Source organism: Lampris incognitus, chromosome 13, assembly GCF_029633865.1.
Source record: "Lampris incognitus isolate fLamInc1 chromosome 13, fLamInc1.hap2, whole genome shotgun sequence".
Classification (NCBI taxonomy): domain Eukaryota; kingdom Metazoa; phylum Chordata; class Actinopteri; order Lampriformes; family Lampridae; genus Lampris; species Lampris incognitus.
The window spans coordinates 20,800,217-20,817,359 of NC_079223.1; the positions used below are offsets into that span (position 1 = coordinate 20,800,217).

Consider the following 17,143-nt stretch of genomic DNA (forward strand, 5'->3'; position numbering starts at 1 on the left):
TTTAAACCCTAAGTCTAGCTTTTTGCTCTCCCCTTCTGTCGCTCTAGCCATTTGTCTCTCGCTCGTTCTCACTCGTTCTCTCCAACTCGCTCTCTGTCCTCCTGTCTATCTCTTTCTCGCTCTTTTTATGTCTAACACAGCTTCTCTTTCTGTCTCACTTTCTCCCCGACCATCTGTCCCCCCCCCTTACTCTCCGTTTTTCTGATTCACTTTCTCTACCCGTCTGTCTCTCTCCAACCTCCTTCCCTGTCTGGTTCTCTACCTGTCTGTCTCGCCCTCCCTCCACGTCAGTCTGTGTCTAATTACAGAGAAACGATCTCTCGTTATTAACGCCTGTAGTGTGGCTGTATAATCAGGCTGATGGAAAGCTGATGGATGTGTAGTGTCTTGTGGCTGTATTGGTTGGGGTGATTGGAGTGGTGGGGAAAGCGGATGTGCAGTAACTTTGTCTCAAGGCACTCAGCAAACACACACGTGCACACACACACGCACACACACACGCACACACACACACACACACACACACACACACACACACACACACACACACATACACACAGATCCCGCAACACTGCCGTAATGAAGACCTGTCTTTATGCTGGCTTGGTTTTTTTCACGTTGAGCCAAACAAAGGGGGCATAATGTGTGATTTTAATGTGTGATTTTAATATGTATGATTTTAATATGTGTGATTTTGTGTAGCATTCCATCGTTCTGGAAGCAGAGGCGGCGTGACATGTAACACAACAGTGTCGGCTGTCCCGTCCTGCCGTCTGTCCCTTTTACACAGATGTTGATTCGGCTCTGTGACTAATTCCTATGCCCGGCTTACCGCTGGAACAACAACAATGCCCCCCCCCCCCATTCAACAATGCCTCCTCCCCCATTCCGTGCTCGTACCTTTTACACAAAACGGCGAGGCGGATTAATAGACAACGTTCCCGCCTTGAAAAGGCTGTGTAAAAAGCCTCGGTGATCAAAGGTGTGTTTCCATAGCAACTCTCCTGTCACAGTAGGGGACTGTGTTTTGTGTTAATGAAAAGACCTTGCTCTACCGGCGGTCTATATGTCTATATCTCTATAACCCCCCCCACCCCCCCACACCGCTCCAGTCTGTGTACAGCCTCCATCTTACAATCATCAATCCTGCAAACAAAGGAGCAAATTATCATCCAGTGCATTTGACATCAGTGGGTCAATGGCAATTTCTGTGTGATTCAAATTCATAATTGTACTGATTTTTTGTGTGTCTTTGTGTCTTTTTTTGTGTGTCTTTGTGTGTGTGTGTTTGGGGGGGGGTCTCAACGTTACATCGACATTAAAAGTGCAAGTTGAAGGTTTTTGCTGAGAGATAAAACATATTCAACTGACAAAAGCAAGGCCATGCGTGAGTTATAAGAGCCATACTGTTATGTACGTTTGCAGGCTTGGCTTGTGGATACCAGTAGATGGCACCTTAGTGACTTGGTTTGTGATCATTTACCTGGTTTCTTCATTTCAGGCCCTCTCTAGCATTTGTCCGTTGAAACGAAAAATAGTGTTTTGATGTTGTTGGTGTACATGCAAGAGATGTCAGTGTTTTCATATGCAAAGGAATGTGTGTCCCTCCCCCATCTTTTGTATCACATGTGCACACCACTTAAAATCATTCATGAACACTAATGTGTCTATGTGTATAGTTTGTTACACAAGTAATTAACATTGTATTTGTGGTTTTTGATGCTTTATAATGGATATATTCCTTCTTTTCCATTCTCTCTGTCTCTCTCTCTGTTTGTCCCTCTTTGTCTCACTCTTTTGGTTTCTCTGCCTCCTGACCTTCCTCAGGTCCGGACTGCGCTCTCTCTGTCCCGTCCACCGAGGCCTTCTGGATCCTGCCCACTGTCAAACCATCAGCCCAGTCACTGGGGCGGGCCTCCCACCGAGCCGTGGTCCACTCTGGCCTCATGTGGGTGGTCGGAGGCTACTCGTTCAACTATTCCTACTACCACATGGTTCTCAAGTAAGCAACAGGCACCTGGCTTGCTGCCCGGCACTCACCCATCAAAATGTTACGGCTGGGCTCTGTCCCATTTGTAACTGTCACAGATCTGATTTTAAGGTTGGGTAACACCTTGTAGTGATCGGTTGGCTTCATGTCTTCACCCTGCAACTTCCAACATTGTTTCTACATTTTGTGGCGCTACTACTGACAAACTTAATCAAGCTGGCTTAAATGTTTGCTTGATAACCATTAAAATATATGCATTATTTAATTCTTTGTCAACTTCACAACCCTTTATAGCTTTAAAAAAATTCTGCGGCGTCTGGGTAGCATAGCGGCCTATTCCGTTGCCTACCTATACAGGGGATCCCGGTTCGAGTCCCTGTGTTACCTCCGGCTTGGTTGGGCGTCCCTACAGACACAATTGGCCGTGTCTGCAGGTGGGAAGCCGGATGTGGGTATGTGTCCTGGTCGCTGGACTAGCACCTCCTCTGGTCGGTCGCGGAGCCTGTACAGGTAGGAGGGGGAACTGGGGGGAATAGCGTGATCCTTCCACGCGCTACGTCCCCCTGGTGAAACTCTTCAATGTCAGGTGAAAAGAAGCGGCTGGCGACTCCACATGTATCGGAGGAGACATAGTCTGCAGCCCTCCCCGGCTCGGCAGGGGGGTGGAGCAGCGACCATGATGGCTTGAAAGAGTGAGGTAATTGGCTGGGTACAATTGGGGAGAAAAAGGGGGAAAAATCCCCCCCCCCCAAAAAAAGAATGACCTTGAACATATGTTTTGCGCTTTGTAAAAAATGATACACATATAAAAAACAAACTGTCTGACAACAATGCTGTATTGTGTATTGTGGGCAGACTTATTGTAGTGGCGTTGACACATGAAGGTAAAGTAGGAATGGAACGGTTCATTTGGGAAGTAGGGGAAAATGGCGTGGTATCATGAGGTCAGTAAAACTATATATAGGCTTTGGGAAGAAAAAGGGGGGAAAAAGCCACAAAAAGAAAAAAAAGAAAAAAGTTCCATACTTAGAGAGGTCATCCTATTACCACTGCTTTCTACAAATACTATGGCTGCTTATGCTCCTGTACTGCTACTACGGCTATGACTACCGCCACTACGACTACAGCCGCTACCAGTGCTGCTGATAATGCTAGTAAGAATAATGACAGTAATTAACTAACAGTTTAGGCGCTGGATATTAAGTCATTTGCTACTTCATTGTCAAGTCACTGAAATAAAATTCATCTTAGGATAGTCTTTCATCAGAATACCCTCTGAGATGTTTGTCTTCAGCTTTTGTTCTTTGTCTGCCGTTGCTGCCGTTTATCTTCTTTTCCTTCCTTCTCGTCACTCTTCATCAATTATCTCATTCCAGTTTCTCTCTCACTTGTTTTTAGCTACAACCTTGAGACTAGTACATGGGATGCGGTGCCCACCAGCAATGGTCCTCTCTACAGATATGGACACTCTCTAGCTCTTTATCAGGTAATACACGGGATAAGTTATGTGTGTGTGTGTGTGTGTGTGTGTGTGTGTGTGTATATATATATATATACACTACCGTTCAAAAGTTTGGGATCACCCAAACAATTTTGTGTTTTCCATGAAAAGTCACACTTATTCACCACCATATGTTGTGAAATGAATAGAAAATAGAGTCAAGACATTGACAAGGTTAGAAATAATGATTTGTATTTGAAATAAGATTTTTTTGACATCAAACTTTGCTTTCGTCAAAGAATCCTCCATTTGCAGCAATTACAGCATTGCAGACCTTTGGCATTCTAGCTGTTAATTTGTTGAGGTAATCTGGAGAAATTGCACCCCACGCTTCCAGAAGCAGCTCCCACAAGTTGGATTGGTTGGATGGGCACTTCTTTGAGCAGATTGAGTTTCTGGAGCATCACATTTGTGGAGTCAATTAAACGCTCAAAATGGCCAGAAAAAGAGAACTTTCATCTGAAACTCGACAGTCTATTCTTGTTCTTAGAAATGAAGGCTATTCCATGCGAGAAATTGCTAAGAAATTGAAGATTTCCTACACCGGTGTGTACTACTCCCTTCAGAGGACAGCACAAAAAGGCTCTAACCAGAGTAGAAAAAGAAGTGGGAGGCCGCGTTGCACAACTGAGCAAGAAGATAAGTACATTAGAGTCTCTAGTTTGAGAAACAGACGCCTCACAGGTCCCCAACTGGCATCTTCATTAAATAGTACCTGTTAGAGCCTGTTTGTGCTGTCCTCTGAAGGGAGTAGTACACACCGGTGTAGGAAATCTTCAATTTCTTAGCAATTTCTCGCATGGAATAGCCTTCATTTCTAAGAACAAGAATAGACTGTCGAGTTTCAGATGAAAGTTCTCTTTTTCTGGCCATTTTGAGCGTTTAATTGACCCCACAAATGTGATGCTCCAGAAACTCAATCTGCTCAAAGAAGTGCCCATCCAACCAATCCAACTTGTGGGAGCTGCTTCTGGAAGCGTGGGGTGCAATTTCTCCAGATTACCTCAACAAATTAACAGCTAGAATGCCAAAGGTCTGCAATGCTGTAATTGCTGCAAATGGAGGATTCTTTAACGAAAGCAAAGTTTAATGTAAAAAAAATCTTATTTCAAATAAAAATCATTATTTCTAACCTTGTCAATGTCTTGACTCTATTTTCTATTCATTTCACAACATATGGTGGTGAATAAGTGTGACTTTTCATGGAAAACACGAAATTGTTTGGGTGATCCCAAACTTTTGAACGGTAGTGTATATATATATAAAACTTTGTTAAAAGAAACACTCAACGGTAAGGATGCTCAACAAATAAGGGGCAAAATAATCCATAATTGTGTTTTGATGTTGTTGGCGTACAGGTAAGAGATGCCAGTGTTTTCATATGCAAAGGAATGCGTGTGTCCCTCCCCATCTTTTGTATCGCATGTGTACACCACTTAAAATCATTCATAGGGTCCGCGGTGGCGTAGCGGTCTAAGCGTCGGCTTGGTGTCGATGCAGTTGCCCACTGGGGACTGGGGTTCGCGCCCCGGTCTCGTCAGATCCGACTATGGCCGGACTCGATGAAGCAGCAATCATTGGCAACGCTGTCTTCGGGAGGGGGGTGGAGTCGGCTTGTGTTCGTCATGTGAATGCGTCTCTGTGTGTGTCGGAAAAACAGTGGTTCGGCTTGGATTCGCCTTGTCACGAAAGTGGGGAGGCGCTTTCCTTCGAGACTGCCGGCCGGAGAGATGCAGTTGGCGAACGCATGCAATACGAGGGTGGGTGTTTGAATTAAAATAGGGATCAATTGGCCACTAAATTGGGAGAAAAAAGGGGAAAATCAGAAATAAATTAAAAAAAATAAAATAAAATCATTCATGAACAGTAACGTGTCTATGCATATATATTTTTTTACACAAGTAATTAACATTGTATTTGTGGTTTTGATGCTTTATAATGATACTATTCATTATAAATTATAAATACTTTACTAAATGGAATATATATATATATATATATATATATATATATATATATATATATATATATAAAATCCAGTGATTCTAATAAATTCTTTATGAGACAGTACAAGCTTGTTTCATGCCATAAGCAATCATTGGCAGTCAATCTTATATTGATTGCTTATGGCATGAAACAGGCTTGTACTGTCTCATTCATTTTAACTGTTATTGGCAACATGATTATATTTAACTCAAATAACTTACTAGCATACCGTAGACATGCATGCATTCATTCATTCATTCATTCATTATCCAAACCACTTATCCTTACTCAGGGTTGCGGGGACCGTAGACATACCCTGCAAAATATTCTGAAACATGGACCACATGATTAATTAAAATGACACATATTGTACCACTACTGTTACTATAACTATATAAGGCCAGCACCATGTCTTAGTGTTATACATGTGCATTGTGTACAAAATGGTTTATGTACAAAAAATGTGTCTGTGTGTCCTCTGATAGATGGGTGTCTTGCAGAAGACATCATATTGCTGAACACCTTCTCACACAGGGTCCATATTGAAGCCACAGAGCTCAAGTGGAAATATGATCCAGCACTTATCATACACTGTCAACACAGTGAATGACATTCTGTTCTTAAACCACAACCACACACGCAGGTCCACAGACACACTCACAGAAATATGTGCTCACCTGCACACAGACAGACATATATTGATACACACACACACACACACACACACACACACACACACACACACACACACACACACACACACACACACACACACACACACACACACACACACACACACCTCTTTAGCTGCTAGGGTTAGAGGAGCTAAGAGGATTGTGTCTCTGGGAAATGAGAACATGGGAGAAAGATTGATGGACTCACCTGTGCACTGTGTGTGTATACGTGTGTGCATGTGCATGTGTAGACCTTACAGTGGTTGGTAATCAGTATGGTAGAGGTTTGTTTTTTTCAATTATTAAGGGGCTACATAGAGAACAAACTCCCGAAAACAGGGTAGTTTGACTGATGTCTGAACTGAGGCACCACTGTGTGTGTGTGTGTGTGTGTGTGTGTGTGTGTGTGTGTGTGTGTGCGCGCGTGCGCGTGTGCGTGTGCGTGTGTGTTCTCTGATGTCTAAATAGGGTTACACATTGGAGGAGGTAGGTCAGCTCGTGCTGTCTCTCACTGCTTCTCTCTTAGATGTCCTGGTGAAGTTTCCCTGAAAGGCTTGCAGGTGTACCCCTGCCCGATATTTACCAGAGGAAATGCTTATCCATCAGTGGTTCAATGAGGAGTTTGTATTCAGGGTAATCTGTGACTTAAGAGTTTTAGAATCCATCTTTTGTTTCTTCTTTCTACAAGTCAGCCGTTCTGCTTAGTGTCACGTTCGCAGAGCTTTGAAATGTAGAAGCATTTATTTTGTTCATCTGTGTGCAGTGCCTCATTCTTGCTTTAAGACCAATGTGCCTGAGGGAGTTACTGTTTATAGTTCTTACCACTGAGCCTCACTAAGTATGAATTTGTACTAATTGCCTGTGGCACTTCACAATTTAGTTACTTAAAGATGCTCTTTTGTCCTGATTGAAGTCCTATTTGCTATTTTGTTTTCTCAGGAGTTGACCATCTTTAACCAAAGTATTCTAATGTCGCGCCTGGCTGTTACCTGCGTTATGTAACTACAACCTTTCTGAGTCTGTATACTGAGGTAGTGAAGATATGAAAAACCTTAGGCAAGCAAGTCTCACTGTATTTGTCATTAAAAAACAAGTCTAATTTCAGTTTTATAAGTAGGTGAAATAGTGGCACGGTGGCACAGTAGTTAGCATGGTTGCCTCACAGCAAGAAGGTCCTGGGTTCGAGCCCCGAGGTAGTCCAACCTTGGTTGTCGTCCCAGGTCGTCCTCTGTGTGGAGTTTGCATGTTCTCCCCATGTCTGCGTAGGTTTCCTCTAGGTGCTCTGGTTTCCTCCCACAATCCAAAGACATGTAGGTCAGCTGAATCAGCCTCACTAAATTGTCCCTAGGTATGAGTGTGTTTGTGTGTGTGTGTGTGTGTGTGTGTGTGTGTGTGTGTGTGTGTGTGTGTGTGTGTGTGTGTGTGTGTGTGTGTGTGTGTGTGTGTGTGTGTGTGTGGGCCCTATGTGATGGTCTGGTGGCCTGTCCTGGGTGTCTCCCCGCCTTCCACCAGTGACTGCTGGGATAGGCTCCAGCATCCCTGCCACCCTGAGAGCAGGATAAGCGGTTCGGATAATGGATGGATGGAAGTAGGTGAAATGTTGGAAGTATGTTTTTGAGTCAGACCTGACCATGCACCATGCTTTCTGAGCAATCAGCAAAATCCTAAACCAGTTCTTAGACTAAAAGGTGGCCAGTGAAGAAATACCTGACTTGGCATGGTTTGAGCTTAATCAAATCACATTTTCGGAGTGTCCAGGTAGCGTAGCGGTCTATTCTGTTGCCAACATGGGAATCCTGATTTGAATCCTCGTGTTACCTCCGGTCGGGTGTTCCTACAGACACAATTGGCCGTGACTGTGGGTGGGAAGCCAGATATGGGTATGTGTCCTGGTTGCTGCACTAGCACCTCCTCTGGTTGGTCTGATCGCCTGTTCGGGGGGAATGGGGGAATGGGGGGAATAGCGTGATCCTCCCATCCTCCCATACGCTACGTCCTCCTGGTCAGAGCCCTAGAAAGAGAGAGTTGCGTCAATGAGGGGTCAGAACGCGAGAGGGTCACGTGGTTCATGTAGCCGCCGAATAGTTCCAAACGAAGCTTGGCGGGTCATTTAAATGAACTGCTTAGCCGCGATTTCTGGTAACTACTAACCAATATTTTCAGATTTTTACATTTATATATACACTCACTGGCCACTTTATTAGGTACACCTTGCTGGTACCGGGTTGGGCCCCCTTTTGCCTTCAGAACTGCCTTAATCCTTCGTGGCATAGATTCAACAAGGTACTGGAAACATTCCTCAGAGAGTTTGGTCCATATTGACATGATAGCATCACGCAGTTGCTGCAGATTTGTCGGCTGCACATCCATGATGCGAATCTCGCGGTCCACCACATCCCAAAGGTGCTCTATTGGATTGAGATCTGGTGACTGTGGAGGCCATTTGAGTACAGTGAACTCATTGTCATGTTCAAGAAACCAGTCTGAGATGATTCGAGCTTTATGACATGGCGCGTTATCCTGCTGGAAGTAGCCATCAGAAGATGGGAACACTGTGGTCATAAAGGGATGGACATGGTCAGCAACAATGCTCAGGTAGGCTGTGGTGTTGACACGATGCTCAATTGGTACTAAGGGGCCCAAAGTGTGCCAAGAAAATATCCCCCACACCATTACACCACCCCCACCAGCCTGAACCGTTGATACAAGGCAGGATGGATCCATGCTTTCATGTTGTTGATGCCAAATTCTGACCCTACCATCCGAATGTCGCAGCAGAAATCGAGACTCATCAGACCAGGCAACGTTTTTCCAATCTTCTATAGTCCAATTTTGGTGAGCCTGTGCGAATTGTAGCCTCAGTTTCCTGTTCTTAGCTGACAGGAGTGGCACCCGGTGTGGTCTTCTGCTGCTGTAGCCCATCTGCCTCAAGGTTCGACGTGTTGTGCGTTCAGAGATGCTCTTCTGCATACCTCGGTTGTAATGAGTGGTTATTTGAGTTACTGTTGCCTTTCTATCAGCTCGAACCAGTCTGGCCATTCTCCTCTGACCTCTGGCATCAACAAGGCATTTTCGCCCACAGAACTGCCGCTCACTGGATATTTTCTCTTTTTCGGGCCATTCTCTGTAAACCCTAGAGATGGTTGTGCGTGAAAATCCCAGTAGATCAGCAGTTTCTGAAATACTCAGACCAGCCCGTCTGGCACCAACAACCATGCCACGTTCAAAGTCACTTAAATCACTTTTCTTCCCCATTCTGATGCTCGGTTTGAACTGCAGCAGATCGTCTTGACCATGTCTACATGCCTAAATGCATTGAGTTGCTGCCATGTGATTGGCTGATTAGAAATTTGCGTTAACGAGCAGTTGGACAGGTGTGCCTAATAAAGTGGCCGGTGAGTGTAGATATAGATATATTCCAACGTGACACATATTCTATGCGCACTGTTTCGAACTATCCGGGGCTCCCATGTTCCGCCATTGCTGTGGCCCATTGACGTCTACGGAGTTAACGTAACTCTCTCTTTCTAGGGCTCTGCCCCTGGTGAAACTCCTCACTGTCAGGTGAAATGAAGCAGCTGGTGACTCCACATGTATCGGAGGAGGCATGTGGTAGTCCATAGCACTCCCCTGATCGGCAGGCGGGGGGGGGGGGGGCAGTGACCAGGAAGGCTCGGAGAGCGGGGTAATTGGCCAGATACCATTGGGGAGAGAAAGGGGGGAAAAATAAAAAAAACCTCAAATTTTCCTCATAGTCTCATGGTGTCAGGAAGTACATTGACCAATCGGCCATTACCCAGATACGAAAACACGTGCTCACAGTGTCTGAACAGAATAAAGCAATACCACAGGAGAAGTTGGATGCCAGACAGATTCCTGTCTCCTTGCATGATTAATCTGTGGTTTGAGACAGAGAGGGCAGTGTGGTTGACAAGCTAAATCTTAAAAAATGTGCACCCACCAATAATTCATGTCTTCAGGTGTTGAAGGGAAGCTTACTGACTGTAGGACCTCAGAGATCAACCCATCTCCATTACACTCAGAGAGAGATGAGAGGAGTGGGTCAGCTCTGCCAAAGTAGAGCCCTCTCATCAAATGCATCAGAGTTGCTTATTCGTGCATGTTTACACATGCATGAACACGCACACACACACACACACACACAAATAGGGTATGGGTTTCTTTGAGGCAGGGTACATTTTATTTTTACTCTGAAGCGCAGCAGAGACATCTATGACCCTAGGCAGGTGGCAACAGAGATGAGAAATTGCCTCTTACCCCTCACCCCTAACCTTTGAGCTTTATCCTGGTATTCTGAGCGAGTCCATGCTAATGTAATTGCTGCATTGCAGGATGGGGGAAATTTTAATGCTGACATGGCACACTGTTATAGTACACTGATATTCACTATCACACTTATTAGAGGGTGTGAATTAAGTTACTTGCTGACTTAACGTAGAGGACTGACCTGGCCAAAAAGCCCCTAATTAAGCCTGGTTGAAAGTGCATGTATTGAGAAACAGATTAGGGACAACGTATGTAGAAAATTTTCCACAGATTTTCTTACCGTGTGTTCTTGGGTCCACAGGAAAACCTGCTTACATATCTGGTTTCGGCTCATGGCAGGCAATAGTAGAAAAATAGATGCAGAAAGGTTAATATAACTAAAGGCCGACTCAATCATGTGATTCATGCAAGAGGGAAATAAGAAAAACGAAGGCCAGCCACAACCCAAACTTCATAGTTGGGTGCAGGGCTAATTGGTTTTCATAGTTTGGTGCAGGACTAATTGGTTTTAGGGCATTGACTCAAACCCCAACAGAGGATTTCTTGTTCTTTGAGTGGCTCAGGATAGAAATGGTTTCAGGGGGCAAGAGCAAGTTAGAAGACCACCTACTCTGGAAAATATTCCCAGTATATTTTCAGTTAGGTCCTTATATTCCCGTTAATGTGTTCCCTACATGTTGTCATGTTTGCATGCTGTTGGTAACAGACCCATTCATTATTCATACATTTTTCCTCCTTGTGAACTTGCTGGGTTTTTTGCACTCAGAACAGACCTATTATTTCCTTAATTTCTATACTTCCCTTTCCTACATAACTTAGAAAACTTTAACTTGTATGTCATGTTCGGTCCTTTATGAGCAAGTGATGGTGTCAAACTCATTATATGTGTGAACTTTCCTTACCAATAAAACAGATTTTGGGGCATCCGGGTGGCGTGGCCATCTATTCTGTTGCCTACTAACACGGGGATCGCCAGTTCCTACGGCTTGGTCGGGCGTCCCTACAGACACAATTGGCCGTGTCTGCGAGTGGGAAGCTGGATGTGGGTATGTTTCCTGGTTGCTGTACTAGCGCCTCCTCTGGTCGGTCGGGGTGCCTGTTCGGGGGTGGGGGCAGCGTGATCTTCCCATGCACTATGTTCCGCTGGTGAAACGCCTCACTGTCAGGTGAAAAGAAGCAGCTGGCGACTCCACATGTATCGGAGGAGGCATCTGCTAGTCTGCAGCCCTCCCTGGATCGGCAGAGGAGGTGGAGCAGCGACTGGGACGGCTCCGAAGAGTGGGGTAATTGACCAGATACGATTGGGGAGAAAAAGGGGGAAAAATCCCCCCCCCAAAAAAAGCTGATTTTGATCTTTATTCTGATTATAGTGGAAATAACTTCAGTTAAGTTGCTCTTGCGAGTGTGTCGTGGTTGTGAGTATATCTGACAGTATGAACATCGTGCACCTGCTTCACTACGAGCTGCATTATCAAAACGAAAAAGGGAGCATTGTTGACGAAGTGTAACTTCCAGATGGTTTTTTCTCAGCTGTATACAAGATAATGAAAGGAAGGCTATATCAACCAATCAACCACTGTTTGGTCTGATGTTAGAAGCCCCGTCTGTCACAGACGCCATTCAGGAACTGCAGTTACATCGCCAATAATGCATGTCTACTGAAGGCTTGTCAACAAAAATCAGCTGTCACCCATTTAACCTCTGGTGAAATAAACTTACGTGTCAGCTACGCTAGGTGTTTTCTGAGTTATCATGAAGTTATTACTGTACACATCACTTAGCTGGTCTCAGCTCACCTCAGAGCATTTTGCAGTTTCAGTTTCAGTCGACGGTATGACAGTGGCAGCACGTTGGCGCAGTGGTTAGCGCGGTCGCCTTACAGTAAGAAGGGCCTGGGTTTGAGCCCCAGGGTAGTCCAACCTTGGGGGTCATCCTCTGTGTGGAGTTTGCATGTTCTCCCCGTGTCTGCGTGGGTGTCCTCTGGGGGCTCTGGTTTCCTCCCACAAAGACATGTAGGTCAGGTGAATTGGTCATACTAAATTGTCGCTAGGTGTGAATGTGTGTGTGTGTGTGTGTGTGTGTGTGTGTGTGTGTGTGTGTGTGTGTGTGTGTCGGCCCTGTGATGGCCTGGCAGCTTGTCCAGGGTGTCTCCCCACCTGCCACCCAATGACTGCTGGAATAGGCTCCAGCGTCCCGTGACCCTGGTTGGGATAAACGGCTTGGATAGTGAATGAATGAGTTTCAGTAGACAAAGAAAGCTGAATCAACCTGGAATGATGTTCTTCTTTAGCCTATGTTACTTTCCATTTCTAGCATTGTTGTTTTGGTGGATATAATTATGATGAATGCAATGTAGTTATGATAAGTGTAAACTCTGTCAGTGGATAGCTTTTGTGTGGATTCATGTAATTGAACCTTGTTGCTTGAGATCTTGTGGCTGTTTGGAGTCTGACTGCCTAAAAGGCGTGCAACCCTTACTTTCACCAACAGCTCCACTTGGGAACACAGAGGGCTTCCACACATCTTGGATCTGTGCAGATTGCATAGACTGCCATACAACTCCCATAAGTCTTGTGTTTGGAAGTCCTCTCTTGATTTATGTGGATATTTATTCTCCCTGCACCCTAGTTAAAGGCATTAAGCCAGGTGACCGGTGGACATTTTTTCAAGATATACAGCTACTCTGGAATGCAGTGTCTCTTCTCTTCTCTTCTCTTCTCTTCTCTTCTCTTCTCTTCTCTTCTCTTCTCTTCTCTTCTCTTCTCTTCTCTTCTCTTCTCTTCTCTTCTCTTCTCTTCTCTTCTCTTCTCTTCTCTTCTCTTCTCTTCTCTTCTCTTCTCTTCTCTTCTCTTCTCTTCTCTTCTCTCATAGTGAGTATCAGAACGTAGTGGAGATGTCCCAGTAAGTCACTTTCAACGGTGGAAAGAAAGTTGTTGACACATATCCAATGAAGCGATATCCAAGCTGATACCTTTTTGTGTGGTATCCCTATTTATTGCTGTGCTCAGTATTTGCATGGAAAAGGTGACCACCAGGGCATCTGGGTGGCGTGGCGGTCTATTCCGTTGCCTACCAACATGGGGATTGCTGGTTCGAGTCCCTGTATTACTTCCGGCTTGGTTGGGCGTCCCTACAGACACAATAGGCCGTGTCTGTGGGTGGGAAGCCGGATGTGGGTATGTGTCCTGGTCGCTGCACTAGCGCTTCCTTTGGTCGGTCGGGACGCCTGTTCGGGGGGGAGGGAGAACTGGTGGGAATAGCGTGATCCTGCCATGCGCTACGCCCCTCTGGTGAAACTCCTCACTGTCAGGTGTAAAGGAGTGGCTGGCGACTCCACATGTATCGGAGGAGGCATGTGGTAGTCTGCAGCCCTCCCCGGATCGGCAGAGGGGGTGGAGCAGCGACCGCGACAACTCGGAAGAGTGGAGTAATTAGCCGGGTACAATTGGGAAGGAAAAAGGGGGGAAACAATCCAAAAAAATAAATAAATAAAGATGACCACCTTTCCTGAGGTGAGGAAAAAATCCAACTCTTGCATAAACAAAGCTGATTAGTAGTTAAGTATAAATAATTATGTCATCTTTTGATCTGTTTTTGTGGTGGCAGCCATACACCCTTCCACCACTGGTCCAGTCCATACTCACCTCTCATTACACGTGATAACATTATATGACCATTAGCTGTTAACACAGCAGGTGCACACGGCCTCTCCATGTGAGTGACTGCAAAACCTGAGGCAAATGTATTCTACACTTCTCGTCTCATCTGGTCTCTTCTCAAAAGCATAAATCCCAGCTGGTGAGCAAAACCACTACTGCCCTACAATTCAACGGCAGCCATTATGCTCCTCTTTTGCAAGAAGTGCATTGTGATGTCTTTTTGCCTTCACAGTAGATTTCTTGGCCAAACAAACAGGCAAGAGCCAAATAGGGCAAGCATGTACACACACACACACACACACACACACACACACACACACACACACAATGCACATGCTAAAATGCAAACATGTACACACAAACTGCACACTTATACACACTGAAAAAAAGACGAAACAATACAAATGCAACCATTAATGTGCAGACATACGAATGTGTGTCTCAGAATATCCTGAATACAAATTCCTCAGTAAATTAGCATTGTATAGCCATTTTCTAAAGTACACATGCAGACTGGGGTAAACCTGTTAGCCTTTTTGGGAAACCTAATCCAGGACATGTGAGAAGGAAACAAACAGCAGGGGCCACTTGTGTACCTCCTGAAGTCCCTCCTTTAATTCACAACCCTATTTAGCCATCAGAAGCTACTCACAGACACACACAGACACACAGACACACAGACACACACACACACACACACACACACACACACATATGCATGAATACATACTGTGTATTTCAAACAAACAAGCGTGCATGGCATTCATCCACCTACACTCAAGTCCCCCTCAAGCAGGTAATTGCCCTGTTCTCTATCCCCTTTGTGTTCCTCTTTTCTCCCCCCCCCCTGCTCTCTGTCTTTATCTTAGTCTCTCATCTTGTTCATCTGATTGGATAGAGAGATCGCTCCAAGTCTGCATATCTCTATGCCCCCCACCCCTCCACCCCCTCAACATACTGTTTGTACTCGGGCAGATCATTAGGCGTACATTGAAGCCCCCATTTGCCTTCATGCGTTCTTAGAGGAGGAACCTTCCAAATATAGAAAAAGTAAACATCTCAGAGTGAGTGGGTGAATGGTTGAGGATGTGTGTGTGTGTGTTTGTGCATCTGTGTTTGATTGTCTGTGAAGGAAAGAAGCAGACAGACAGTCAAACACACTCACACACACACACTAGGGGTGTGCTCCGTGATCTAATCCCATGGCTTGTTTGCATCTTTATTTTCTGTTAAACAGACATAGCTTAGTTTGGGGTCAGATCCAGGTTTTATTCTCCCTGACTGTATGAATATTGTTATTTTTTACAGCTAGTAGTCTCATAAACATTGGCATCTGCAGTAATGCTCTACTTTGACACACTCTTACAGCCACCTACACCTTACTCTGATGTGTGTGTCTTGCAGGACGACATCTACATGTTTGGCGGGAAGCTGGAGATGGGAAGCGCCAATGTGACAGATGAGCTGTGGATTTTCAACATCCCCCGACGCACCTGGTCCCAACAGAAACCTGTCCCACTCCCCCCCTATGCGCTGGAAGGACATTCTGCCCACGTGGTGGAGTTTTCCAATGGCGAGCCAGTGATGGTGGTCTTCTTCGGCTATTCACCGATCTACAGCTATGTCAGCAAAGTTCAGGAGTACAACATCAGTGAGTGACAGAGAGCTGGCTAATAGTTCCTTATTTATTTATTTATTTATTTTAGGTTTTGAGCGATATGTTAAAGAGTGCAGACCGACAACATATCATAAACAGATAAATGTGTGACTCTGGAGGAAGTCGTGTCAGTGCATTGTCAATCCACTGCTGTTGAAAAGAAGCGGCTGGCTGTCTTGAACCCAGACACATGACCCAGTGGTCATGTGTTGAACACCGTAGAAAACACTGGCTGCTGAGGCAGGCGGGGGCGGTATTCAATACACAACCTGTGGATATGTGATCATAAAATCTTTAAACGTGTGCCGTGTCTCGACTGAAACCCTTGTGCCTCGTTCACATGGTCTCATAAGTTTTACATGTTCTGTGGTTTGAAACTCAAAACTGAGAATAAGGGTGCAAAAAAGTGAGGTTGTCTTCCAACCAGAGGGCGTTGATTTGATCCCTGGTGCAGATACATATACAGTATTGAAGGATCCTTGGGCAACATACCTAATCCTAAGCAGATCCTGGAGCCCTGCACCTTCCATCCCAGTCAGAGAAGCCATGGGAGTTTAATAAAGTATACCAGAGTATTTCATCATACCTGCACACACACACACACACACACACACACACACACACACACACACACACCACAAGCAATAGAGCATCCATCAGCAGGAGTTAAAGAAAAAAAAGATGAATTTAGATGCTGTTAATGCGGTTAAAGTGAGTGTGCTAGTTTAAAAAGGTGGGTTTTAAGAGCAGTTTTGAATTCTGTAATGGAGTCCAGTAAGCGGAGGTGACGGGAAATGGAGTTCCAGAGTTTGGGTGCAGCATAGGAGAAAGCCCTGGCATCCATCGTGCTGAGGCTGATGGCTGGTCATGCCAATAGACCTGCTGGTGAGTCTAAGTCTGAAGGAGGTCTGTGAGATAAGCAGAGCATAGATTGTGAAGAGCTTTGAATGTTAATAGTAAGATTTTAAAATTAATCCATGTGCTTATGATAATAATACTATTATGTCATATAAGAGCGTGCAAGTATGCAAATCATACACCCACACACACCAAGCCCGGGCAGGTGGTTAATAAATAATTAAAATGTCTTTAAGTGTTTACTTTTCTCAGGTTTCATTCTTTCTCACTCTCCCTCTGTCTATTTGTATCTATCTGTCTCATTCTCTCTTTTGTTAAACGCAAGAGATCAACAAATTCTGGGCCAAGATGGATAAAGCATGTCCAAGGTCAATAAAGTAGGGATATGGATTACAATTAGAAAATCTGTTATTTTCACACTTTTGGAGAAATTTGAGGTTCAGTTATATTTTTTGCCCAATTTTCTCCCAATTCTTGCCTTAGCTTGAAATCAAGCACAATCTGCTGTATTGTGCCCAGGCATTTTTGCTT

General features: G+C 44.9%; 1 protein-coding gene across 1 annotated transcript in view; it reads left to right on the plus strand.

The window, feature by feature from the left end:
- The window catches only part of atrnl1a (attractin-like 1a), a 436,027-nt gene that overhangs the window by 48,597 nt on the left and 370,287 nt on the right, over positions 1 to 17,143 (plus strand). Inside the window, exons 6-8 of the mRNA XM_056291780.1 lie at positions 1,828 to 2,002; positions 3,389 to 3,476; positions 15,502 to 15,748. Of these exons, the coding sequence (XP_056147755.1) occupies positions 1,828 to 2,002; positions 3,389 to 3,476; positions 15,502 to 15,748 (510 nt within the window). The remainder of the gene's footprint in view (positions 1 to 1,827; positions 2,003 to 3,388; positions 3,477 to 15,501; positions 15,749 to 17,143) is intronic.